This window comes from Pan paniscus, chromosome 10 (assembly GCF_029289425.2).
Source record: "Pan paniscus chromosome 10, NHGRI_mPanPan1-v2.0_pri, whole genome shotgun sequence".
Classification (NCBI taxonomy): domain Eukaryota; kingdom Metazoa; phylum Chordata; class Mammalia; order Primates; family Hominidae; genus Pan; species Pan paniscus.
Window position 1 is genome coordinate 86,127,584 of NC_073259.2, and position 27,176 is coordinate 86,154,759.

General features: G+C 35.5%; 1 protein-coding gene across 15 annotated transcripts in view; it reads left to right on the top strand.

Annotated features, from left to right (window-relative positions):
- Positions 1 to 27,176, top strand: part of NAV3 (neuron navigator 3) — an 892,922-nt gene that overhangs the window by 775,806 nt on the left and 89,940 nt on the right. For 12 of the 15 annotated variants that reach the window (XM_008958338.6, XM_063593553.1, XM_063593552.1 and 9 more), the window contains 4 exons: positions 20,330 to 20,462; positions 21,566 to 21,836; positions 22,776 to 23,484; positions 25,483 to 25,971. In XM_008958338.6, coding sequence (XP_008956586.1) covers positions 20,330 to 20,462; positions 21,566 to 21,836; positions 22,776 to 23,484; positions 25,483 to 25,971 — 1,602 coding nt within the window. The remainder of the gene's footprint in view (positions 1 to 20,329; positions 20,463 to 21,565; positions 21,837 to 22,775; positions 23,485 to 25,482; positions 25,972 to 27,176) is intronic. The other 3 variants (XM_034936266.3, XM_055095930.2, XM_063593555.1) reach the window with 1 other exon arrangement.

A 27,176-nucleotide genomic window follows, 5' to 3' on the forward strand; every position in this document is an offset into this window, starting at 1 on the left:
ATGCTCACATGTCATATATTAAGACTTGATAAGTAAACCACAATAATAAATAGAAAAGAAATAGTTGTCTAAAAAGGGATTCTCACCTTTCAAACCTTACCATAAAAATGGAATATAAAAGAAGGAAGAGGAGGAGAAATCAAATTATATCATAAAATTTTCTGGGAGAAAATATTGCAGAAGAAAATAAGAAAGATTTATAGAGTTGACTGAAACATTTTTGAATCCTATACATAAAAATATCGTTAATTAAAAGGAAAAACAAAGAAACAGATTTGGGAAATATTTGAAACTGTTTTTTTTTAGCATTTAAAAATGTAATACAAATGGATTATTTAAACTCCATTGCAAAAATACACAAAGGACATTGACAATGTCTGGAAATAAAATTAGCTAAGTAAGTTATAGAAAAACTCAGTCTCACAATTTGACAAATGTAACTGAAAACTATTAATATAATTAGTAACTATTTTTACATGTTAAAATTTTTGAATTACTAAAGGAAACCACAATGCCTGAAAGTATCCAGGGTTTTTTTTTTTTTATAATATTGGCACTGTCGTATGGGTGGCAGGAATTGAAGTGATGTTGTTTCTTCAGTTATTAAGTTGCATCTGCAGTGTTTCAAATGTCCAAAACCTGTGAGTCAGTAATTCTCTTTTTGTATATTTATCCTAAGACAATAATTCTAAACATAATCTCAATATATATGTACAAAGTTATTCACTGCAGTGTTACTTACAATAGTTAGAAAATTGTAAAATGCTTTATGCATCTTAAAATATAAGTTGTTAAATATATAATAGTCCATATGATATAATTATATCATTATCATAAATAATGAATTAGAAAATAATTTAAGAGCATTAAAATAATTATAAGGTAATATAAAGTGAATGAATAATGTACATATACTATAATCAGCAGAGTGTTAACTAGGTAAATTTTTATGTGTGTATATACTACTTCCTAAAAATGACTTGACAGAAATCATCAAAATGCTAATGGTGGTTACTTCTGGGTGGGAATACAGATGATTTACTTTGTTCCTTTTATGTATTTCTGCACTGCCCAGTCTTCCACAGTGAGCATATATTGGTTTTTAAATTTATATAAGATGGAAAAAGATACCAAATGGTCTTCAATGAATCCTGGAGTTAACTTTCATGTGTGTCATATGTTATACTCTAAACTTATCACAAATAGAAGACTTTTAAATCAACTTGTACCTATTTCAACTATATAACAGCATCTTTAAAATGAGCATTGAATTAAACTACCAAAACCAACCATCATGAGGATTATTCAAGTAATGTGTTTAAACAAAAGAATTTGTAATAAAATTACTTTATCTCCTTTGTGATTTCAGCCCATTTAAAAAAAATAGATGTTTCTACTCTCCTTCAGATATCATTAAAACATAAACTTGTGCCTGACTGCATAAATCCCTTTTAAACTAATATCACTTATTACGTTTAACTAAGTCTACCTAGGGCTTCCTTGTATAAAGAACAAGAGCTTTCCATTTTTTGTTTACCTAGCCCTTTCTGATTCCACGACAGAATAGCTGTAAATCTTCATTATTTATATTCTAGAGAAAATAAAAGCAAATAAAAAGGTCAGTGTATAAAGTTTATTGGTTGTTCTCTTTACTCAAAACCCACATGGTATTAATGTTAGTCTCTATGAATATTTCATGGATAAAATCAGAGCATTAAGTGCATACTAAAAACAATAAGAATGGAAAGACTTTAACCTTATGTTTATATGAATTTCTAGGTTATCAAGAAGTTTATAGGCTATAGGCTATAAAGTCTTAGGCTATGATATAGTAGCCTATTGTAGACTTCCCTTGATATATGAAAATAATGGTACTAAGTACAAACAGAAGATGAGCTTAAAATTATTCTTTGAGTCCTCTTGATGGATTTTTTCCCCCACACTTTCCCCAAAATTGTTTTATGCCTATATTGTAGGAGACCATGCAAGAGACCTAGAGCCTTTTTTTCTTTCATCACTTTCCAATCAACAGCAAATCCTATCATTTTTACCACAAAATATATCTTGAAACTCCCTTCTTTTGATTTACTTGTAACTCCCCATCAAAAACTGAAGAGTGTCACAATACTTCATTAAGTTCCCTACTTGCGCTCTACCTTTAATATATTTGTAGCACTAAAATGTTTTTAAAACATATATCTGCTTATGTCATTTTACTGCTCAATACTATTTGATTTTCTATTGCACTTCTAAGATACTCTAATTTCTTAGCACTGTATATAAAATCCTTTAAGGGCTTCCCTGCTCACCTTTTCAGACTCAGAACTATGTATTTCCTTTTGCCTACTGTACTTGTACCACTGGTTTCTTGATTTTTGTTACTTCCAGGTTTTTACACTTATTTTTACAATAAATGTGAAATACACTTTTTGACAATATTTACAAATATTTCTTATTTGTCTTTATTGCTCTTTCCTGTAATGTTTAGTCTTCATTTGCCTGATAATGGCTATCTAAAATTATCTCCTCAAAGAAGCAGTTATTTATTCACCCAAATCTTCTAGTCCTTCTCTGGAGTTTTCTTCTCACTTCATTCCCTTGGTTTTTGCCACAATTTGTAATAATTTGCAATTCGGAGTGTTAGAATGAGTGAATGAATCACAGGTAATGACTATAGTTTGTGACTATGTAAGATTGGATTCGTTATTGATTTATTCCACAAACACTGAGGCACTGCATTTAGCCAAATGCCAATCTTGGGCAGTGAGACTCTGAAAGACAATCTGCTTCCCCCACCATAAACCGCAGAGTGAAACAACTCAGAATGTACATAAATTACAGAATGAAAGCACACTAGAAGTAAACACAGATGTGGAAGAGGTAAAGTGTCCTTGAAAATCATGGAAAGATTCATAAAGGGAATGACATTTCAACTGGATTCTAAACCAGTTATTCAAGCTCCACAAGGTTGCACAGTAAGTGAGCAGTGGCAGGATGACATACCTTAGAAAGTAAAAGGAATCTTTTTTAAACTGCTATAAAAATCATTACATATACATTTTATAGGTCGAGAGTAAGGTATTTAACATAAAATCATTTTAGTGTATCAGTGTTTATATAGACTTAGGTTTTTCTCATTTAAAACCTCTTTTAATGACTTGTGCTTTTCTTCATGGTGATAAAACATTTTCCCAGGAAGTGCTGAATAAATCTTTCTTGAAATACGTTTTATTGCTTTCTATCAATGACCCTGAAGTAATACAGAATTTACACTTCAGCGGTTGCAATGCTCAAACTTGACAGGTAGTGCACTGTGTTTGCTGATATAAGAGGTATGATGTAGGGCTAAGTGGTTTTGTGCTCATTTAGCTTTCAGGAGAAAATAATTGACTTAACATTTTAATACTAAAACCCAAAGCCTAACAGTTAATTCTTGGTATTTTAAATTATTATTGCAAAGATTATTGTGCCTAAGAACATGAAAATATTTTATATAATATTTAAAAAGTATATCTCTTTCTTGGTATTATTTAAATTACCATAAAAATGTGGGAAAAAGTTATACTGAAATGTGATAGGATGTTTTAAAAGTGGTGCCTTGATTTTGTTAAGTGTTACCTAGTTTTCCTCTGAAAACAAGAAACATACCCAGAAGTTTTCACGAAATGGTCTCATGAATATCTAAGGTTAGTCCATAGTCTCATCTGAGACAAGGAAAGTCCCTTCCACTATGAGCCTGTAAAATCACAAGCAAGCTAGTTACTTCCTAGATACAATGGGAGTACAGGTATTGGGTAAACACAGCTGTTTCAAATGGGAGAAATTGGCCAAAATTAATGGGTTACAGGGCATGCAATTCCGAAATCCATCTGGGCAGTCAAATTTTAAAGCTCCAAAATGATCTCTTTTGACTCCGTGTCTCACATCCAGGACATGCTGATGCAAGAGATAGGTTCCCATAATCTTTGGCAGCTCTGCCCCTGTGGCTTTGCAGGATATAGCACCCCTCCCAGCTGCTTTCACAGTCTGGCATTGAGTGTCTGTGGCTTTCCCAGGAACAAGGTGCAAGCTGTTGGTGGATCTACCATTCTGGGGTTTGGAGGATGATGGCCCTCTTCTCATAGCTCCACTAGGCCGTGCTCCAGTAGAGACTCTGTGGGGGCTCTGACCCCAGATTTCCCTCCTGCACTGCCCTAGCAGAGATTCTTCATGAGGGCCATGCCCCTGCAGAAAACTCTTTCCTGGGCATCCAGGCATTTCCATACATCTGAAATCTAGGTGGAGGTTCCCAAACCTCGATTCTTAATTTCCGTGCACCTGCAGGCTCTCTACCACGTGGAAGCTGCCAAGGTTTGGGGCTTGCACCCTCTGAAACCACAGGCTGAGCTATACCTTGGCCCCTTTTAGCAATGGCTGGAGTGACTGGGACACAGGGCACCAAGTCCCTAGGCTGCACACAGTATGGGCACCCTGGGCCCAGCCCTCAAAATCATTGTTTCCTCCTAGGCTTCTGGATCAATGAAGGGCGGGGCTGCCATGAAGACCTATGACATGCCCTGGAGACATTTTCCCCATTGTCTTGGGGATTAACACTGGCTCCTTGTTACTTATGCAGATTTCTGCAGCCAGCTGAATTTCTCCTCAAAAAATGGGTTTTTCTTTTCTACTGCATTGTCAGGCTGCAAATTTTCTGAACTTTTATGCTGTTTCCCTTTTAAAATGCGATGCTCTAACAACACCCGTCACCTCTTGAATGCTTTGCTGCTTAGAAATTTCTTCTGCCAGATACCCTAAATCATCCCTCTCAAGTTCAGAGTTCCACAAATCTCTAGGGCAGGGGCAAAATGCCACCAGTCTCTTTGCTAAAACATAACAAGAGTCGCCTTTGCTCCAGTTCTCAGCAAGTTCCTCATCTCCATCCGAGACAACCTCAGCCTGGTCCTTATTGTTTATATCACTATAAAAATTTTTGTCAAAGCCATTCAACAAGTCTCTACTCCAAACTTTCCCACATTTTCCTGTCTTCTTCTGAGCCCTCCAAATTGTTCCAGCCTCTGCCTGATACACAGTCCCGAAGTTACTTCCACATTTTTGGATATCTTTTCAGCAATGCCCCGCTCTACTGGTACCAACTTACTTTGTTAGTCCGTTTTCACACTGTTGATAAAGACATACCCAAGACTGGAAAGAAAAAAAGTTTTAATTGGACTTACAGTTCCACATGGCTAGGGAGGCTTCACAATCATGGCAGGAGGCAAAAGGCATTTCTTACATGATGGCAGCAAGAGAAAATGAGGAAGATGCAAACGCAGAAATCCCTGATAAAACCATCAGACCTTGTAAGACTTATTCACTACCACTAGGACAGTATGGGTGATACCACCCCCATGATTCAAATGATCTCCAACCAGGTGCCTCCCACAACACATGGGAATTATGGGAATACAATTCAAGATGAGATTTGGGTAGGGACACAGAGCCAAACTATATCACATGGATTTCTTATACTTTTGCTTTTAATAACACAAACAAAAAAATACATCATTAAAAGGTTAGAAGTGAGAAGGTGTTTTTATGGAAATCAAAAATAATATCACCTTAGTAAACAGTATTCTTATGATTGTAGTTGAATTAGAGAGCAGAATACATCTAGAAGATTCAGTAGTAAGCATGTTTCTTCGATTAATGGAAAATTTGAATAGCCTAGCTGATTGAGATTGAGGTTACTATTAAATGCCTGAAGTATAAGAGTTGGTTGTTTATGTAAACAAAATATCTGTTTTACATGTACATGTCTAAGTAGGACTGTTGAGCCCCAGTAACATGAAATATCAAAGAGCATGACTCGAATACCTGCCATGTGAAGTGCTATTACATCAAAAAAGAGGTGTGTGCTGAAAAATTACCTACAAATGGCATTTTCCTCAAATCAATTTTAAATCTTCAGAATTTCATTTTAATAATTGTTTAGTTAATATTTCAGAATCCCTCATCATAAAAAGCAGGCAAAAGGCAAAAGTCCTTGAATGTATAACACATTTGTTTTCAAACAAGCCTGCCTCTAACTGTGAATCCAGGAGTGAATCCAGAACTACAAATTAACTAAGATTGGCCCCATCGAGTTACTGAACATTAAAAATCTAAAAACTAAAAGGCATGCCTCAACAATTATTTCCTTCTTGGAATCATTAATTAACCTATGTGTATCCAAACAATAATCTTCCAGCAGTTTCGCTAGCTACATTTTTAATTACTTAATATCATGTAAAATTTGTTTTATTATTGTTCAGTTCTGAATTTTGACATATGCATCAAGCCATGCAACTGCTACCACAGTCTTCCTGATCACTGATCTGTTCTAAATCTCTATAGTGTTTTTCCTTTTCTTAAATGTTGCATAAATAAAACCATACCTTATGTGGCCTTTTGAATCTGGCATCTTTAACTTAATGCGCTTGAAATTAATCTATGTCATTTCATGTATCAATGGCTCAATCTTTTTAATTGTTAAGAAAAAATGTATGCTGGGATAAATATCTTTCTAAATGAGTTTTTGTTCACAATGCTGAGTGTTTGTTTAGGATAGATTCCTAGAAATGGTATCACTAGGTCAAACATTCAAATAATTTTAAAATATTTGATACATATTGCCAAATAATCTCAAATTTTTTACCAATATACATTTATGACAGTATGGGATAAATGCGTCTTTCTTATACCAACTGACAACATTAATGATAATACATAAAATATTTTTTGCTAATTTGATGGGACAGAAATGTTATATCATTATTAGCATTTTATTATTGTGGTTGAATGACTGTACTGTACAGCCAGAGATATTTGGTTCGAAATCCATCTTCATTATTTACTGTATGTGAAAATTTAGGTGAGCTATTTAATCTCTTGATGCCTTAGTCTCCTAATCTATAAAGTGAGGATAATTGTACCAATCATATTAGGTTCCTGTGAGAATTAACTGAATTACTATAGAAAATGCTTAGAATGGTATCTAGTCACCAGGAAGGACTCTGTCTGTATTACTTGTTTATTATTAATGAAGCTCAGTTTCGTTATATGCTTGGGATATTTGAAACTTTTCTTAGTGAATTTTCCAATAAAATTATTTGTCTATTTTTCTATGGACAAGTTGGTATTATTCTTACTGGTTTGTTTCAGGTTCAGTTAGTAAGAATTTTAAGGATTTTCTATCACATTTTAGCAAACTTTTTCTGCATTTTATCTTTTTTCTTTCAGATAATGTTTGCAAAATGTAAAAAAAACAAAAGATTTCTTCATCAAGTTGGTATCTTTATCTTTTTTATTGCTTTGTGATTTGAAAATTCTTGTCCTGAGAACCAAAATATATATTTGATGAAATAGTTCTCTTCTTTTACTCATTCTGAAGTCATTGGAATTGAATTTGGCATATGATATAAATCCTAATTTTATATTTTATGATATTCAAAATTTCTAACAAATATTTACTTAATAATCTAATCCAGGTTTCTATTGTTTCTTCTGTTTCCTTTATAATGCTTTTTCTGAAGTTATTTTTCCTAGACTTAAATATTAGTATAATATTATCATAGAGGAAAAAATATCTGTTAGCTATGAATAAAAGGCTTTCATCTTATTGTTGCATTAATATATTTAAATGTAGAGAGCATACAGATTAGCAAAGAAAAAGTATAATTGCCTTTTTTTATAGTTGACATGAACATGTATAAAGAAAAGCCAAAAAAAATCAATAAAACATCTAGAACTTATTAGTGAATTTAGCAAGATCATAGCATACAAAGCCAAGATTCAAAATTCAATTTTATTTATCTACTAACAAAAAATATTTGAAATTTGAAAATTTAAATATGCCATTTACAATAACATCAAAATATTGAACAATAAAGTATTTAGGAATTTATAAAATGAAATCTCCTATACCAAGAATTACAGACCATTGTTGAAATAAATGAAAGAAGACCAATATATGTGAAGAGATACTCATTTGTGGATTGAGAGACAATATTGTTAAAATATCAGTATTTCCCAAATTAATCAATAGATTCAATATAATCGTGAACAGAACACCAGCAGATGTTCTGTCGAAGCTGACAAGCTATTTCTATAATTCAAATGGAAATGCAAAAGGCAGTCACTGCCAACACCAGCATGGACTGTCTGGGTTCCAGTAGGTTACTTCACTACTGCCTCTTCTGTCAGCCACATCATGACAGCTGCCCAGAAGCCAGAGAAACTCCTCACACCTGGCCCACTGCTGCAGCTACCAGCATCCAGGCAAGCCACCATCAGCCCACTGGTAACTGCCAACAGAGGTACCACTGTACACTACCCTGGGGAACAAAGATAGGCATGTAGTCATCCCACCTCTGCCACCACTAGGGCCTGAAGCCTGGCCCACCTGACACTGCAGTCCTCAGCACAGCTTCATCACAGCTTCTGTTAATAACCACACCCTAACCTACCAAGGAAATCACAAATGTCACTGACACTGTTTGTAGCCAAAGAAATCATAGAGAGACTACGTTACTGCACACACCCATAATCAAAGCCACAGTACCCTATCCAAACAACATCACAGGTATATCTAAAGGAAAAAATTTTCCCATATGAAAGCGAATTCAAATATAGGAAGAAGCGACTGTTACAACAGATATGCAGATAAAGCTTCAACAATATCCTACATTCAACCAGAAGAAAGAATCTCAGAAGGTAAAGACAGGTCTTCTGAAATAATCTAGTCAGACAAAATTAAAAGAGAATAATCAAATCCTTCCTGACATTTGGGATAACATTAAAGTGACCAAATATACGAATTGTAGATATCCCTGAGAGTGAAAAGACAAAGAAAAGATTAGAAAACCCACTTAATTAAATAATATATTAAAACTTCCTAAGTCTAGCAAGAGTTTTAGATATTTGGGATGCAGGAGGCTCAATGGTCCCCAGGCCGATAAAACGCAAAAAGGTCTTATACACAGCACATTATAATCAGACTGTTGAAAGTCAAAGATAAGGAATAAATTCTAAAAACAGCAAGAGAAAGTGTATGATAACCTATGAAGTAAACCTTATCAGACTGACAGCAAATTTCTGGCAGAAACTTTACAGGCCAGAAAGAATAGGACAATATATTCAAAGTGCTTAAAGAAAAAAAAAAACTATCAGCCTTAAATACTATAGCCCACAAAATTATCCTTCGTAAATGAAGGAGAAATAAAAGGTTTCTCAGACACGAAAATGCTGAGGTAGTTTGTTACTAGACTGGACCTACAATAAATGCTCAAGGGAGGTCTGGAAACTGGTAGTGAAAGGACGACATTTATCATCATGAAAATACATGAAAGTATAAAACTCCCTGGTAAGCAACTAAAGAGAGGTATCAAATGTTACCACCAGAGAAATCTAACTAACCACAATGACAAACAATAAGGGAAAAAGAAAGGAACAAAAATATATAAGACAACGAATAAACAACAATATAACAGGAAGCCTCACATATCAATAATCACTTTGAATGTAAATGAATTACATTCTCCACCTAAACGTTATGAAATGCCTGAATGATAAAACTATATGATCCAAATATATGCTGATTACAAGAAACTTACCTTACCAGGCAGACATACATAGGCTGAAAGTAAAAGAATGGTAAAAGATATTCCTTACAAATGGAAAGCAAGAGTGAGCAGGAGTAGCTATACTTAAATTAGATCATACAGACTTTAAGTCAAAAAGAGTAAAATAAAAAAGACAAAGGATGTTATTATATAATGATGAGATTAACCCAGCAATAGGAAATAACAACTCTAAATGTATATGCATTCAACACTAGAGAACTCAGATCCACAAAGCAAATATTAGACCTAAAGAGAGAAATAGACTGCAATACAGTAATAGTGGAGAACTTCAACACTCCACTTTCAGTATTAGACAGATAATCTAGACAAAAAATCAACCAGTAAATTTTAGATTTAAACTAGATTTTAGACCAAATGGACCTAACAGACATTTACAAAACATTCCATCCAACCACTGCAAAATGAAATTTGTGTCATCAGCACATGAAACAATGTCCAAGATAGACCACCATATGTTAGGCCACAAATCATGTCTCAGCAATTTTTTACAAGTTGAAATCATATCACATATCTTCTCAGACCACTGTTGAATAATGCTAGAAATCAATGCCAAGAATAACGTTGGAAACTATACAAATACATGCAGATTAAACAACATGTTCCTGGTTGATCACTGGGACAATAAGGAAATTAAGCTGAAAATCAAAAAATTCTTGTAACAAATAAAGATTGAAACACAACATATCAAAACCAGTGGCATACAGCAAAAGCAGTGCTAAGAGGGAAGTTTATAGCAATAAATGCTTACACTGAAAAAGTAGAAATATTTTATTTTATTTTATTTTATTTTATTTTTTATTATACTTTAAGTTTTAGGGTACATGTGCACATTGTGCAGGTTAGTTACATATGTATACATGTGCCATGCTGGTGTGCTGCACCCACTAACTCGTCATCTAGCATTAGGTATATCTCCCAATGCTATCCCTCCCCCCTCCCCCCACCCCACCACAGTCCCCAGAGTGTGATATTCCCCTTCCTGTGTCCATGTGATCTCATTGTTCAATTCCCACCTATGAGTGAGAATATGTGGTGTTTGATTTTTTGCTCTTGCGATAGTTTACTGAGAATGATGATTTCCAATTTCATCCATGTCCCTACAAAGGACACGAACTCATCATTTTTTATGGCTGCATAGTACTCCATGGTGTATATGTGCCACATTTTCTTAATCCAGTCTATCCTTGTTGGACATTTGGGTTGGTTCCAAGTCTTTGCTATTGTGAATAATGCTGCAATAAACATACGTGTGCCTGTGTCTTTATAGTAGCATGATTTATAGTCCATTGGGTATATACCCAGTAATGGGATGGCTGGGTCAAATGGTATTTCTAGTTCTAGATCCCTGAGGAATCGCCACACTGACTTCCACAATGGTTGAACTAGTTTACAGTCCCACCAACAGTGTAAAAGTGTTCCTATTTCTCCACATCCTCTCCAGCACCTGTAGTTTCCTGACTTTTTAATGATTGCCATTCTAACTGGTGTGAGATGGTATCTCATTGTGGTTTTGATTTGCATTTCTCTGATGGCCAGTGATGATGAGCATTTTTTCATGTGTTTTTTGGCTGCATAAATGTCTTCTTTTGAGAAGTGTCTGTTCATGTCCTTCGCCCACTTTTTGATGGGGTTGTTTGTTTTTTTCTTGTAAATTTGTTTGAGTTCATTGTAGATTCTGGATATTAGCCCTTTGTCAGATGAGTAGGTTGCGAAAATTTTCTCCCATTTTGTAGGTTGCCTGTTCACTCTGATGGTAGTTTCTTTTGCTGTGCAGAAGCTCTTTAGTTTAATTAGATCCCATTTGTCAATTTTGGCTTTTGTTGCCATTGCTTTTGGTGTTTTGGACATGAAGTCCTTGCCCATGCCTATGTCCTGAATGGTAATGCCTAGGTTTTCTTCTAGGGTTTTTATGGTTTTAGGTCTAACGTTTAAATCTTTAATCCATCTTGAATTGATTTTTGTATAAGGTGTAAGGAAGGGATCCAGTTTCAGCTTTCTACATATGGCTAGCCAATTTTCCCAGCACCATTTATTAAATAGGGAATCCTTTCCCCATTGCTTGTTTTTCTCAGGTTTGTCAAAGATCAGATAGTTGTAGATATGTGGCGTTATTTCTGAGGGCTCTGTTCTGTTCCATTGATCTATATCTCTGTTTTGGTACCAGTACCATGCTGTTTTGGTTACTGTAGCCTTGTAGTATAGTTTGAAGTCAGGTAGTGTGATGCCTCCAGCTTTGTTCTTTTGGCTTAGGATTGACTTGGCGATGCGGGCTCTTTTTTGGTTCCATATGAACTTTAAAGTAGTTTTTTCCAATTCTGTGAAGAAAGTCATTGGTAGCTTGATGGGGATGGCATTGAATCTATAAATTACCTTGGGCAGTATGGCCATTTTCACGATATTGATTCTTCCTACCCATGCGCATGGAATGTTCTTCCATTTGTTTGTATCCTCTTTTATTTCCTTGAGCAGTGGTTTGTAGTTCTCCTTGAAGAGGTCCTTCACATCCCTTGTAAGTTGGATTCCTAGGTATTTTATTCTCTTTGAAGCAATTGTGAATGGGAGTTCACTCATGATTTGGCTCTCTGTTTGTCTGTTGTTGGTGTATAAGAATGCTTGTGATTTTTGTACATGGTTTTTGTATCCTGAGACTTTGCTGAAGTTGCTTATCAGCTTAAGGAGATTTTGGGCTGAGACAATGGGGTTTTCTAGATATACAATTAGGAAAAGAGGAAGTCAAATTGTCCCTGTTTGCAGAAATATTTTAAAATTAGCAACCTAACAAAGTTCCTGAAGAAACTAAAAAATCAAGAACAAATCAAACCCAAAATCAGCAGAAGAAACGCAATAATAAAGATCAGAAAAGAACTAAATCAAATAGAGACTAAAAAAATACAAATGATTAACAAAACTAAAATTTGGTTATTCAACAAGATAAATAAAATTGATAAACCACTAGATAGACTAAACAAGGAAAAAGAATATCCAAATAAACACACTCAAAAATGATAAAGGAGACATTACAACAGATGCCACAGAAATAAAAAGGATCATCAGAGACTATTATTAACAACTATATGCTGAAAAATGGAAAATATAGAGAAATAGATAAATTCCTAGAAACTTACAACCTACCAAGGTGTTGCATCAGGAAGAAATAGAAAACCTGAACATATCAGTAATGATTAGCAAAATTGAATCAGTAATAAAAAACATCTCCCAACTCTTTTAAAGCCTTGGACCAAATAGAATCACAGCCTAATTCTACCAATCATGCAAAGAAGAATACCAGTCTTCTTGATGCTATTACAATAAATCAGAGGAAGGAATGCTCTCTGGCTCATTCTACATGACCAGCGTCACCTTGAAACCAAAACCTGACAAGGACACCACAAAAAGAAAACTACAGGCCAATAACCGTGATGAACACAGATGGAAAAATCATTAACAAAATACTGGCAAACGCAATCCAACAGCACATCAAAAAAATAATATACCACAATCCAGAGGGTTTGTATCAAGGATACAAGTATGACTCAACGTAAATAAATCAATAAACATGATAAGCATCTTCACAGAATATAAGACAAATGAATATATGATCATCTCAATAGATGCAGAAAAAAATTTTGATAAATTTCAACATCTCTTCATGAAAAAAAACTCTAAAACTCAGCATAGAAGAAACATACCTCAATATAATAAAGGCCATATGTGACAAACTCAGAGCTAATATCATACAGAATGGGGCAAAGTTTAAAGACTTTCCTCTAAGAACTGGAACAAGACAAGGATGCAAACTATCACCACTCCTATCCACATAGTACTAGAAGTCCTAGCCAAAACAATCAGACAAGCAAAAGAAATAAAAAGTATCTAAATTGGAAAGAGCAAGTAACATTGTTCCTCTTTGCTGATGATATGGTTTTGTATCTGGAAAATACTAAAAACTCCAGCAAAAACCTCTTAGATTTGATTAATTAATTTAGTAAAGTTTCAGGATACAAAATAAAAATACAAAAGTCAGTAGCATTTCAATACCCAATAATAAAATAGCTAAGAAAGAAATCAAGAAAGTGATCCCATTTAAATTAGCTACAAAAAATTAAAATACCTGGGAATAAATCAAGGAAGTAAAAGATCTCTGCACAAAACTACAAAACACTGATGAAAGAAATTAAGGATTAAACAAACAAATTGAGAAACATCCCATGTTTATGGTTCAAAAGAATTAATATCATTAAAATGACCATACTTCCCAAAGCAATTTCCACATTCAATGCAATTTCTTCCAAATTACCAGTGTCATATTTCATAGAATTAGAATAATCCTAAAATTAGTATGGAATGAGAACAGAGCCCAAATAGCCAAAGCAATTCTGAACATAAAGAACAAATCTGGTCCTGACTTAATCACTATGCAATCTATGCATGTAACAAAATTGAACATGGATTTTATCAATTTGTACAAATAAAAAAATGTAAAAAAAGAACAAAGCTGGAGGCTATAGTAGCCAAAACAGCATGGTATTTTTAGACAAATGGAATGGAATAGAAAGCTCAGAAATAAAGCCATATATATATATTGTGTGTGTGTGCGTGTGTGTGTGTGTGTATACACACATACATGTATATATAATGTGTATATATAATGTTTTCTACATGTTCTAATATTTATATTCCATTCCATTATACATATTCCATTTCTGTATATAGGTTATATAGAATTGGAAGACTATCTGCCATTAAAAAGAATGAAATCCTGTCATTTGCAGCAACATGATTGAAACTGGAGTTCATTATCTTAAGTGAAATAATCTAGGCACAAAAAGATAAATATCACATGTTCTCACTTATATGTGGGAGCTAATAACTTGATTACATGAAGGTGGAGAATGGAAAGGTAGGTAGGAAACAGAGACTGGAAGGGATGAATGGAGGGTAGGAGGGAAGGTGAAGAGAAGAGAGTTAAAAGGTGTAAACATATAGTTAAAAGAAATAAATTCAATGCTTGATAGCAGAGTACAGTGACTACAGTTAACAAAATGTATTATACTCAGGTGATGAACACCTAAATACTTGATCACTATGCAATTATATACGTGTAACAAAATCACTATGCACTATATATGTGTAAAATTTAAATGCGTACAAATAAAAATAATAAAATACTAATCCAGTATCATTCACTGAAAATGTTAACTCAGGTGGATAGGCATTAAGTCAATACTACTATAAGAACCACTTCTTGTTTATGTTAATGCCATATAGAATGAAATAAAATTCACTAAAATCCAAAAAATTAGAAAAACTATCAAAACTCAATAATATTAAGACAACCCAATAAAAATGTGGTCAAAGGATTTGAACATACATGTCACCAAAAAATATATTCAAATTTCCAATAAATACATGTAACAATGTTCGACATCGTTAGTCATCAGAGAAATACAAAATAAAATGGTAATGAGATACTACTAGATAGGCTTTTACAGAGACTGACAATACCAAGTATTGACAAGGATATGGAGCAACTGAAATTCTCATTCCTTGTGGTAAGAATGTACAATTATATAACCACATTGAAAAAACAAGTTTTCAGTTTCTTTATTCACCCAAAATATATGTCTTTTGGAAAAAATTTTTTTCCGTCTGTGGGTTGTCTTCTCATTCTCTTGATATATGTCTTTTCAAAGAGGCCGAGCTTTACTTTAGACAGTGGTCATCAAAGTGTGTATATTTGTGTTTTTATAATTTATATGCATATATTCCTGTGAAAAGATACTGTATGCATTGTTCAACATGTACAAATATAAGAAAGATATAGTAAAGAAATATATATTTTTAAATTTATAAATGTATTTATTGGTGTTCCACGTTGCAAACTAAATAATCTACATTGGCTAATTTAAGGAATTAAACTATAGTGGAAGGTTCTCATTTATTGGGATGATTAGAACCAGCCTTTTTGCAGGCTATTAGCGAATCATAGCACTAGGGCTTCACTGCTACCTCCACTGACACCTCTGACACTTGAAACTTGAGGCCAGATATCTGCCCATGCTGATAGAAAACAACTGAACAATTTGCTAGATAATAGAAAAGAATCAAATGACTCTGCCACATTGCTTGCCAGAAGATTGTTTTTCTCATTTGTGACCTCTTGCCTATAAATGATAGATAGTCCCTGTGCTGCATGCTATAGGTGTTCGTAAGAGAGTCTGGGAATGTGAGATTTTTATATCCTATTTTTGGGTGGTAAAGGTCATTCTATTAGTCTGTTCTTAAACTGGTAATGAAGACATACCTCAAATTGGGTATTTTATGAAAGAAAGAGGTTTAATTGACTCACAGTTCAACATGACTGGGGAGGCCTAAGGAAAGTTATAATCATGGGGGAAGGGGAAGCACACATGTCCTTCACATGGTAGCAGGAAGGATAATGAGTAAAAGGGGGAAAAGCCCCTTATAAAACTATCAAATCCCATGAGAACTCACTCTCACAAGAACACAATTAGAGTAACTGCCCCCATGACTCAATTACTTCCCACCAGGTCCCTCCCACAACACATGGGGCTTATGGGAACTACAATTCAAGATGAGGTTTGGGTGGGGACACAGCCACACCATTTCATTCCACCTCTGACCCCTCCCAAATCTCGTGTTCTCACAATTCAAATACAATCATGCCCTTCCAACAGTCCCCCCAAAGTCTTAACACATTTCAGTATTAACACAAAAGTCCAAGTCCAAAGTCTAATCTGAGACAAGGCAAGTCCCTCCTGCCTATGAGCCTGTAAATTCGAAAGCAAGTTAGCTACTTCCTAGATAAAATAGGGTCACAGTCATTGGGTAAATACACACATTCCAAATGGGAGGAATTGACCAAAACCAAGGGGCTACAGGCCTCATGGAGGTCCAAAATCCAATAGGGCCATTATTAAACCTTAAAGTTTCAAAATTATCTCCTTTGACTTCATATCTCACATCTAGGTCATGATTATGCAAGAAGTGGGCTCCCACAGCTTTGGGCAGCTCTGCCTCTGTGGCTTTGCAGGGTACAGCCCCCCTCCAGGCTGCTTTTACAAGCTAGTGTTGAGTGCCTGCAGCTTTTCCAGGCACATGGGTGCAAGCTGTAGGTGGATCTACCATTCTGTGGTCTGGAGGATGGTGGCCTTCATCTCACAGATCCACTAGGCAGTACCCCAGTGGGGACTCTGTGTGGGGGCTCTGATCCCACATTTCCCTTCCACACTGCCCTAGCAGAGGTTCACCATGAGGGCTCCACCCCTGCAGCAAACTTCTGCCTGAACATCCAAGCATTTCCTTACATCCTCTGGAATCTAGGCGGAGGTTTCCAGACCTCAATTGTTGACTTCTCTGCAAATGTAGGCTCAACACCCCATGGAAGCTGGCAAAGCTTGGGGCTTTCACCTTCTGAAGCCATGGCCTTAGCTGTACCTTTGCCCTTATTAGTCAAAGCTGGAGCAGCTGGGTTGCAGGGCACCAAGTCCCTATGGTGCATACAGCAGGGGGGCCCTGGACCCAGCCCACAAAACCAATTTTCCCTCCTAGGCTTCTGGGCCTGCGATGAGTAGGGTTGCCACAAAACTGTCTGACATGCCTTGGAGACATTTTCCCTATTGTCTTATTAAGATTTGGCTCATAGTTGCTTATGCAAATTTCTGCAGCATGCTTGAATTTCTCCTCAGAAAATGAGTTTTTCTTTTCTATGGCATCATCAGGTTGCAAATTTTTAAAACTTTTATGCTCTGCTTCCCTTTTAAAATTAAGTTCCAATTCCAAACCATATCTTTCTGGATACATAAAACTGAATGCTTATAACAGCACCCAAATCATATCTTGAACACTTTGCTGCTTAGAAATGTCTTCCACCAGATACCCTAAATTATCGCTCTCAAGTTCAAAGTACCACAGATCTCTAGGGCAGGGGCAAAATGCCACCAGTCTCTTTGCTAAAGCATAACAAGAGTCACCTTTGCTCCAGTTCCCAACAAGTTCCTCATCTCCATCTGAGACCACCTTAGTCTGGATTTCATTGTCCATATCATTATCAGCATGTTGGTCAAAGCCATTCAACAAGTCTCTAGGAAGTTTCAAACTTTCCCACATCTTCCTATCTTTTTCTGAGGCCTCCAAACTATTCCAACTTCTGCCTGTTACCCAGTTGCAAAGTTACTGCCACATTTCTGGGTATCTTTACAGCAGTGCCCCACTCCTGGTACCAATTTACCATATCCGTTTATTCTCATGCTGATAATAAAGACATACCCAAGGCTGGGTAGTTTATAAAGAAAAAAGAGGTTTAATTGACTCACAGTTCAGCATGGCTGGCAAGGCCTCAGGAAACAGAATCATGGTGGAAGGGAAGCAAACACATCCTTCTTCACATGGTGGCAGGGAGAAGAATGAGCAAAACGGGGGAAAAACCCTTATAAAATCATCAGATCTCATGAGAACTCACTCTCTTGAGAACAGCATGAGGGTAACCATGTCCATGATTCCATTACCTCCCAACGGGTTCCTCCCATGACACGTGAAGATTATGGGAACTACTACAATTCAAGAGGAGATTTGGTTGGGGACACAGCCAAACCATGTCAGTCATGATATGAGAAATTATCAAATTAAGATGTAGGGAAGGTTTTTTAAAAGATTTGAGCAACCACAAATGACAGATATGTGCTATAGTAGTGCAAAATACCATTTTGCTCTTATTAAAAATATAATTGTTCTTGATAATCTGAATTATAAATGTCATGGATAATTATGATGCATTATGCTCTCAGCAGCTAGAACTTCAAGCAAAATACACACCTAGAGAGGAATCAGCCTTAACAATAATTCTATAAATTTAATTTTCTTTATTTCTGATAATTACATTTTAGTTGACTTCATATGTGATCTAAATACATTATCATTATTTTGGACTTATGATGTAGCTCTTGAAGTACATATATGATGTAACTCTTAAAGTACATATAGAAGAGCAGATAAAGTATCAGTTCACCATTTGTAGTTTGTGCTTTCATGATGAATATTCTCATCAATGTACAGATTATTTGCAGGAGCCTTTTAAATCCATGTGTCCATTTTATGAGACTTAGCTTTTGTCTGTATATAATGTGTTTATTCAGTGTGCATGGATTAATTTGAGAGAGCACAGGTATGGGTATCTTTACAGCAGTGCCCCACTCCTGGCACCAATTTACTGTATTAGTTTATTCTCATGCTACTAATAAAGACTATATATCACAATAAACTGAGAACCAGCTGGTAAATGAGAGAACTGTGGTCCACCTTTTCATTGTGGAGTTCTCATTTTCCTTCAGCTTATGCTGCTTATTCAACACTATTTTTGCATAATCTAATGCATTCACTAAATGAAGGTGCTGTGTTAGCCTCCACATGATATTAATACAGCCTATTTAATTTATCCTTCTTTAGATTAAAAATAAATAAGTAGTCATGTGCCACAGAATGACACTTCAGTCATTTGGTCATTGAAGGACCACATCTATTACTGTGGTCCAATAAGATTATAATAACATATTTTTCCTGTACATTTTCATTGTTCTGATATGTTTTGATACATAAATGCTTACCATCGTGTTAGAGTTGCCTGCAGTATTCAGTACAGTAACATGCTGTACACCTAGGAGCAACAGGCTATACCACATACCTTAGGTGTATAGTTAGGTTATACCATCTAGGTTTGTATAAGTACACTCTATGATGTTCTCACAATGAACAAAATCACCTAATGATGCATTTCTCAAAACATGTCCCTGTTATTAATACAGTATGTAACAATACAGTTAGTACAATATGTAATACATGACTATATTCAGAATTTTAGCTATTTCTCTTATATTTCAAATGGATTTTCTTGTGCACTGTGTGGCACGGGCATTTCATTTTAGTAACCACAGTCTGGGAAAGGAGAAGTCTTTGAAGGATGTTGAGCAAGGTTATGACATGGCCAGATGTGAATTTTTGATCAGTGACTCCATGTTAGCAGATAAAGTTGTACTGGGAAAGATCAAAAGCATGAAGGCCAGATAAGAGGATACTGTATGTTATCATGGATGGAAATGTGAGGGATGGCAGGAGAGATGCTATGATTGAATGAATCTCAATATTCTTGGTGATCAAAGAATAATGAGACTCATCCAATAAGACTCTGTGAATGATTGAATGTAGTTCCTAAGCTAGGAGGAAGAATGAGGAATGATTTTCTGGTTCCTGACTACAGCACAAGTTTTTGATTTTTAGAACAAAGAATAAATTTGTACATGCTTTATGATTCCTGGTTGAATTTTTAAGGATAAAAATGTCAGCTGTAATATTATTCTTTCCTGATACCATGCAGTATTTGTATCAGTGATTTTATTCATTCCACATACATTCTTCTCGAACCTGGACACTGCTCTAGACACTGATTCTTTCCAAATATCAGATAAGGTTATTCTTATGTAGACCCTCAGTTCATATAAATATGATTTTCCCAAAATGAGAAATAAGTGAGTTTTCATAAGATATTTTTTAAAAGAATGTCTTAATAATAAATTGTGAATGTTGCATGGAAATGTAGGTGACTTGCATTGTGCATCCTGTGTTTGATTCACTGGTCTTGCATGTCTTGCCTTTAGCTGGGATGACAGCAGTTCAGTGAGCAGTGGTCTCAGTGACACCCTTGATAACATCAGCACTGATGACCTGAACACCACATCCTCTGTCAGCTCTTACTCCAACATCACCGTCCCCTCTAGGAAGAATACTCAGGTGAGAATTACCGCCTTTCTTTTTCCAGTGTTTCTGCCAGTTTTTTCCCCCAAATTACTTAATATTAGATTAAGGTATAGCACAAGCCCTTAATCCAAAATTATTACAGAAACTGGAAAATGCAGAGATAATAAGGACTCCCTTTGCCACTCCTGAACCCTGAAGCATCTTTCATCTTAGTCTTTCCTAAAGCCACAACCCTTAGGAGGAGCAACAATGTGCACTGCAGCCAATTTTGAATAAACAGAAGCAGCTTATATATATATATATATATATGATATACATTACATATTTATATATATGTAATATATGTACCATATAGCCTGGTGGTATAGTTATCTATACAAATATATTTATTTATTGTTAATATATAGAGTATATAAATATATATTTATATAATAGATATTTATATATATAAAATATATAAAAATATATAACATATAATAGATATATATTTTATATATTATATAAATATATATTTATATATTTAATATATTAATGATGAATTACTATATTTGTATAGATAACTACACCACCAAGCTATATGGTGTGTATATATTAATATATAATGTATAATTCTATATTAATATAATAGTAACATATCAATACTTAATATAATATATATTCAATTGATTACAATCTAATTCAGAAAGATTTATGTTGCCATATCTCTCCTTACAATATCGATATATTTGTTTAAAAATCCAGCAATTATTTTCATAGTCTAATTTTAGATAGTTCTTGATTAATTTTATATGATCTCTGAAATATATCACTGGATCTGTTGTGAATGATAAATCAAAAATGAAAAATGGACATTACATCATTAAGTTCTAGCTTGTCTTACTACTTATGACAGTTGATATAGAAAATTTCTACCTTTCTGTAGCGTTTAATTGGTGTTTTCTGCATGTATTTATTCTGAAATTCTCTAATATCTGCAAGTGGGAATTATGTGGCTAAAATTAATAAAATGTAAGTGAAGGTAAATCAAAATAGAATATTTGGATTTATCCAGTTATCTGAAAGTACATTTCATTGCCTTAATTCACACTTTATAAATTTTTCTTCATAAAGTTTTTCTGTAATATTTGTCTTTATAGCTGAGGACAGATTCAGAGAAACGCTCCACCACAGACGAGACCTGGGATAGTCCTGAGGAACTGAAAAAACCAGAAGAAGATTTTGACAGCCATGGGGATGCTGGTGGCAAGTGGAAGACTGTGTCCTCTGGACTTCCTGAAGACCCCGAGAAGGCAGGGCAGAAAGCTTCCCTGTCTGTTTCACAGACAGGTTCCTGGAGAAGAGGCATGTCTGCCCAAGGAGGGGCGCCATCTAGGCAGAAAGCTGGAACAAGTGCACTCAAAACACCTGGTAGGCTTGTCGTTTGCCAGCTGTTATGCAAAAGTGCTTTACTTTATTGTTTCCATTCAATCTTTGTTTTCTCTAACAATAGCATTTCTAAAATACCAAATTCTTATCCATATTAAACATGGAGTCAAATAGTTAAATAGTTTTTCTGTCTACGTTTCACAAATTCGTCATAGAAGCCCAAGTAGGGCCTATATCTAGGCATTCTCTGGAGAGCCTCCTCATAAACTAGGGGTACTGGATGCCTTACCTTGCCAGAGTTATTTCAGGTAACGGGGAAATAAGATTAGGTTGCTAAAGCAACAGTTAAGTTTTTTTGTTGTTGTTCTGCGTTCTTAATGAAAGTTTGGAATTTTTACACTAAATATGCCACTGAATTGCACTACAGACTCTGAGAGGAACAAGCAATGACACTAATCAATTGGAATGCTGGAGATTTGAAACATTGTCTGTGTATTAGACTTCATGAAAGAAGAGAATGAAATAGTTCTTCAAAATTGTGCCATACTTTTTTTAAAAAGACTCTCCCCGTATTTTTAAAATAATGCCTAATTATAAATAGTGCCACCTGAAGCACTAATTAACAGGGTACTCCAAATATAATCATCTCACAGATATTCAAATGAATTCTTTTTCTAGTAATTAGCTTGATAGGGTTAAGTGCTATCTTTTTAAAAAGAGTTGCAAAATATAAGACATTAACAAATAGCAAAACATATGTTTTCATTTTATCTCTTCCATCTCTCATAATGTTTCTTCTGACAGCCAAATTTTTGTAGCTATGCACTCAGTCCTCTCAATATATGAGATTTTCGATCTAAGACAATACATTTAGGAAGGGAAATAATATAAAGAAGCATTCACATTTTACACATTGTTTCACGAAGTGTGGCGATATCAAACCGTACAGGCACATATATTTGTGTATTTCTCCTTAATTAGGGAAAACCGATGATGCCAAAGCTTCTGAGAAAGGAAAAGCTCCCCTAAAAGGATCATCTCTACAAAGGTCTCCTTCAGATGCAGGAAAAAGCAGTGGAGATGAAGGGAAAAAGCCCCCCTCAGGCATTGGAAGATCGACTGCCACCAGCTCCTTTGGCTTTAAGAAACCAAGTGGAGTAGGGTCATCTGCCATGATCACCAGCAGTGGAGCAACCATAACAAGTGGCTCTGCAACACTGGGTAAAATTCCAAAATCTGCTGCCATTGGCGGGAAGTCAAATGCAGGGAGAAAAACCAGTTTGGACGGTTCACAGAATCAGGATGATGTTGTGCTGCATGTTAGCTCAAAGACTACCCTACAATATCGCAGCTTGCCCCGCCCTTCAAAATCCAGCACCAGTGGCATTCCTGGCCGAGGAGGCCACAGATCCAGTACCAGCAGTATTGATTCCAACGTCAGCAGCAAGTCTGCTGGGGCCACCACCTCAAAACTGAGAGAACCAACTAAAATTGGGTCAGGGCGCTCGAGTCCTGTCACCGTCAACCAAACAGACAAGGAAAAGGAAAAAGTAGCAGTCTCAGATTCAGAAAGTGTTTCTTTGTCAGGTTCCCCCAAATCCAGCCCCACCTCTGCCAGCGCCTGTGGTGCACAAGGTCTCAGGCAGCCAGGATCCAAGTATCCAGATATTGCCTCACCCACATTTCGAAGGTAAGGATGTATAAAATGATGCTGGAAAAATATAAAGGATAAATATGTGTTAGACACATACATTACATATAAATGTGTGTATATATATATTTTAAATATGTATAAGGTATATATATATCTTAGAATTCTTTAAAGTACACAGTGAGCTTTATGAAGCTTATCATGTAAACAGCTAGCAAAAAAAATAGTTCTCATTTTGAGAAACAGTCAAACTTCAAAGTTTCACTGTCATTGTGATATTAGCAACACAAACAACATCTAAGAGACTTAAAAGCTGATGGTAATACCTAAGTGTAGTGATAAGGCAAAGTAATAGCTTGTAAAATTTCTATAGATTTCCATTCCTCCTTTTCACATTAAAAATTAAAACCAAATAGGTTTTCATGACTTTTGGCATTCATTTCCAGTGTCATTTTCTTGCTGGCTCTTAATGAGTTGGTGATCATAAATGTAGATGAAGTCGTTTTCCTTGTAACAGATTCCATTGGACAGATTTATACAGTGTCATAACTTGACACATTAAAGACAATCAAGATATGACATAATTTGAAACTATTCCAGTGTTTGGTACAGTATCACAACTGAAGAGTGGGCTAAGCTTTCTAACTCTTCATCTGCTTTCTTTGACATGACTCTGGTAAGGATCATGACTTGATTTCTGTTCCTGGATTGTTTTTGGTATTAAATATGTGAAGTTCTGCTCTAAGATATCACTGTTTTTAAATACCCATGTGTTTTTAAGTGGTAGGAAAATAAATGCAGTTAAAAATTGGGGACAAATATCTAAACCTCTCTGAGTCTGTTTTCTCATCTGCAAAATGGTAGAGTGTGGTTTATAGTTCATTATGGGTTCAATATTTTTAATGTTTGTTTTTATTCTGTTGACTAAACCCAGAACTTTGATATCTAGGAAATGAAAGATTTTGAAACATTTATTTTACAATAAAGCAATTTCAGATACCTGATTGTTTGAAAAACCTAAAGGCTTTATTCCTCCATAGTAATATTAATGCTGCAGAACTGTCTTTTTAAAATACTGATTCTCATTGGGAAGAATGAATTATGGCTTATAGGGAGAGTAAATATTTCTGTTTCTTAAGTAAAAGCCAATAGTGCCCTCCTGTGGCCCATTACCTATGAAACAATTTCTCATATTCGTCATAAAATATTTCACTGTAGGAAATATGGATTTCATTGCAACTCAATTAGTAATCATTATGCCATTACTTCATATCATTGTATTTCCATATTTACATAAATTTGATTCTGCCATCTGCTTCATTTACAAAACTAAAATGTTTTCTGAACTAAACTCCAAAATCTAACAGCACCAGATCTGTTTCAAATCACTATTAAAAAATGTATTTGAATAGCACTGGCAACTGACATAAAACCCTTTGGCCTCTGCTGGGGAAAATACAGACAAACTGACTTGTTGCCGACAATGTCAATGTTGTTTCCAACCAACTGCTCCCTGACAGTGACTCAGACCACCAGATACTCAACACAACTCCCTAAACTTGCTTTAAGCGTTCCATCTAGATTTTGAATAAACTGTTTAAAAATTTAAAAATAAAAAAAAAAAAACAAGAGAAGAGCTCATTTAAGTGTTGTCTATCGAATGCGTAGAAGTTGTTTCATTATAATGGTTCTGTAAATAGGTAACAGCAAGTATGGTCAAACTACTGACTTTGAGTGAAAGTCTCATGATCACTTAAATTATGAAAACCAGGGGTTTTCATGTTTGACTTACTTTTGTTCCACCCACTTCCCCTCTTTCCCTAGTAGCAGCTCAGTACTGACCTACCCTTATATGAGAGATTTTCTGCACTTGATAAAGAAGTCCAAGCTTATAAAAGTTCATTAACATAGAGACAGGAAGTGCTTTGTAGTTCAGTACACCAAAGCACACTTGGCTCTGTGTACTGTAACCCTAAATATTAAATGTGGATATTAGCTTCTTGGAACAACTGAAGTTGTTATTTGTTTTTCTTTTAGGTTGTTTGGTGCCAAGGCAGGTGGCAAATCTGCCTCTGCACCTAATACTGAGGGTGTGAAATCTTCCTCAGTAATGCCCAGCCCTAGTACCACATTAGCGCGGCAAGGCAGTCTGGAGTCACCGTCGTCCGGTACGGGCAGCATGGGCAGTGCTGGTGGGCTAAGCGGCAGCAGCAGCCCTCTCTTCAATAAACCCTCAGACTTAACTACAGATGTTATAAGCTTAAGTCACTCGTTGGCCTCCAGCCCAGCATCGGTTCACTCTTTCACATCAGGTGGTCTCGTGTGGGCTGCCAATATGAGCAGTTCCTCTGCAGGCAGCAAGGATACTCCGAGCTACCAGTCCATGACTAGCCTCCACACGAGCTCTGAGTCCATTGACCTCCCCCTCAGCCATCATGGCTCCTTGTCTGGACTGACCACAGGCACTCACGAGGTCCAGAGCCTGCTCATGAGAACGGGTAGTGTGAGATCTACTCTCTCAGAAAGGTGAGCTTTCCTGGAGGCATTGATAACATCTTCCCCCTCTTCCCTGCACTATGCCTAACCCCCACCCCATTAAATTCCCTTGATTTCACTGTGAGTGCCCCTGTGCAAAAGGATGTAAGACTGATGAAACCGGGCCTTTCATTTGCTCTCATTACCAAATTTACAGAGGAATAGAATCATTAAAGGTAGGGTGAGTGGATAATTTTGTTAATATGAATGCATACATTTATACCCAGTAGGCAATGTGAATAAAATTCAAGGAATGTATTTAGATATTGAATGAGGTCTCCTGAAGACATTTTAATGATTTGGCTTAAGCTTCAGAACAACACTAGCTCCTTATGATGACTTAAGCATTTTGAAAGACCAAATTGAAATTATTCTATAGTTATGCTCAGAGCAATATGTTAAATTTGTTCCATTTGTACTTCTATGAAAAAATAGCAGATGGATTGCTGGGAAATCCTAGTTGGCCTGGTTAAAAAAAAAAAAAATCAATTGTCAGCCATGAATCATTAGAGAAAATTATAGTGTCAGTGCCATTTTCAATAGACTGCTTAAAAAGTAATCATATTACAAAGTGTTTCTCATTGGCTTTATATATATATATAAACTTAAAGTAGAGGACATAGCAAGGCATTTCTTACCTAATATGCTTACTGTGAAGCATCCCTTTTGAGCAAAATCACTCTAAATTTTCTCCTCAAAGTGATCCTCTCTTGATTATACTGTACTGACTCTTACCACCAGGAAAATGTCTTAAAACCACTTCTTTTTCCTGATAAATGCAATGCTATTTGTCTCTTGACATAAGTAAAGCTTTAAACATGGTCTTGGCCACATGTGGAAAGAAATACTGGTCACGTAAAATACCTGATATATCTTTCTATGTCTTCCCCTGATTTTTATATTTTTATATTTTTATTTTTATTTTTTAACTCTGATATTGATGGTGGCATTTATTTTCTAGACCTTCAGCCTTACTCCCGGAATGATATTTTTAAACATCAATTAAAGCCCTTAGCTAGACACTCTCTGCATTACGCCAGTTTCCCCTTAATGTAGGATGTCCCAATTTGAAATTCCTCATTTTCTCTTGACTTTGTAAAATACAAAACCCAGAGCAAAACATTGCTTCTTTCCCTCTTTACTTCCTACTTGCCTAACAATGAGACAGGGACAGCCATGCAAATGGGGCTTTCCGA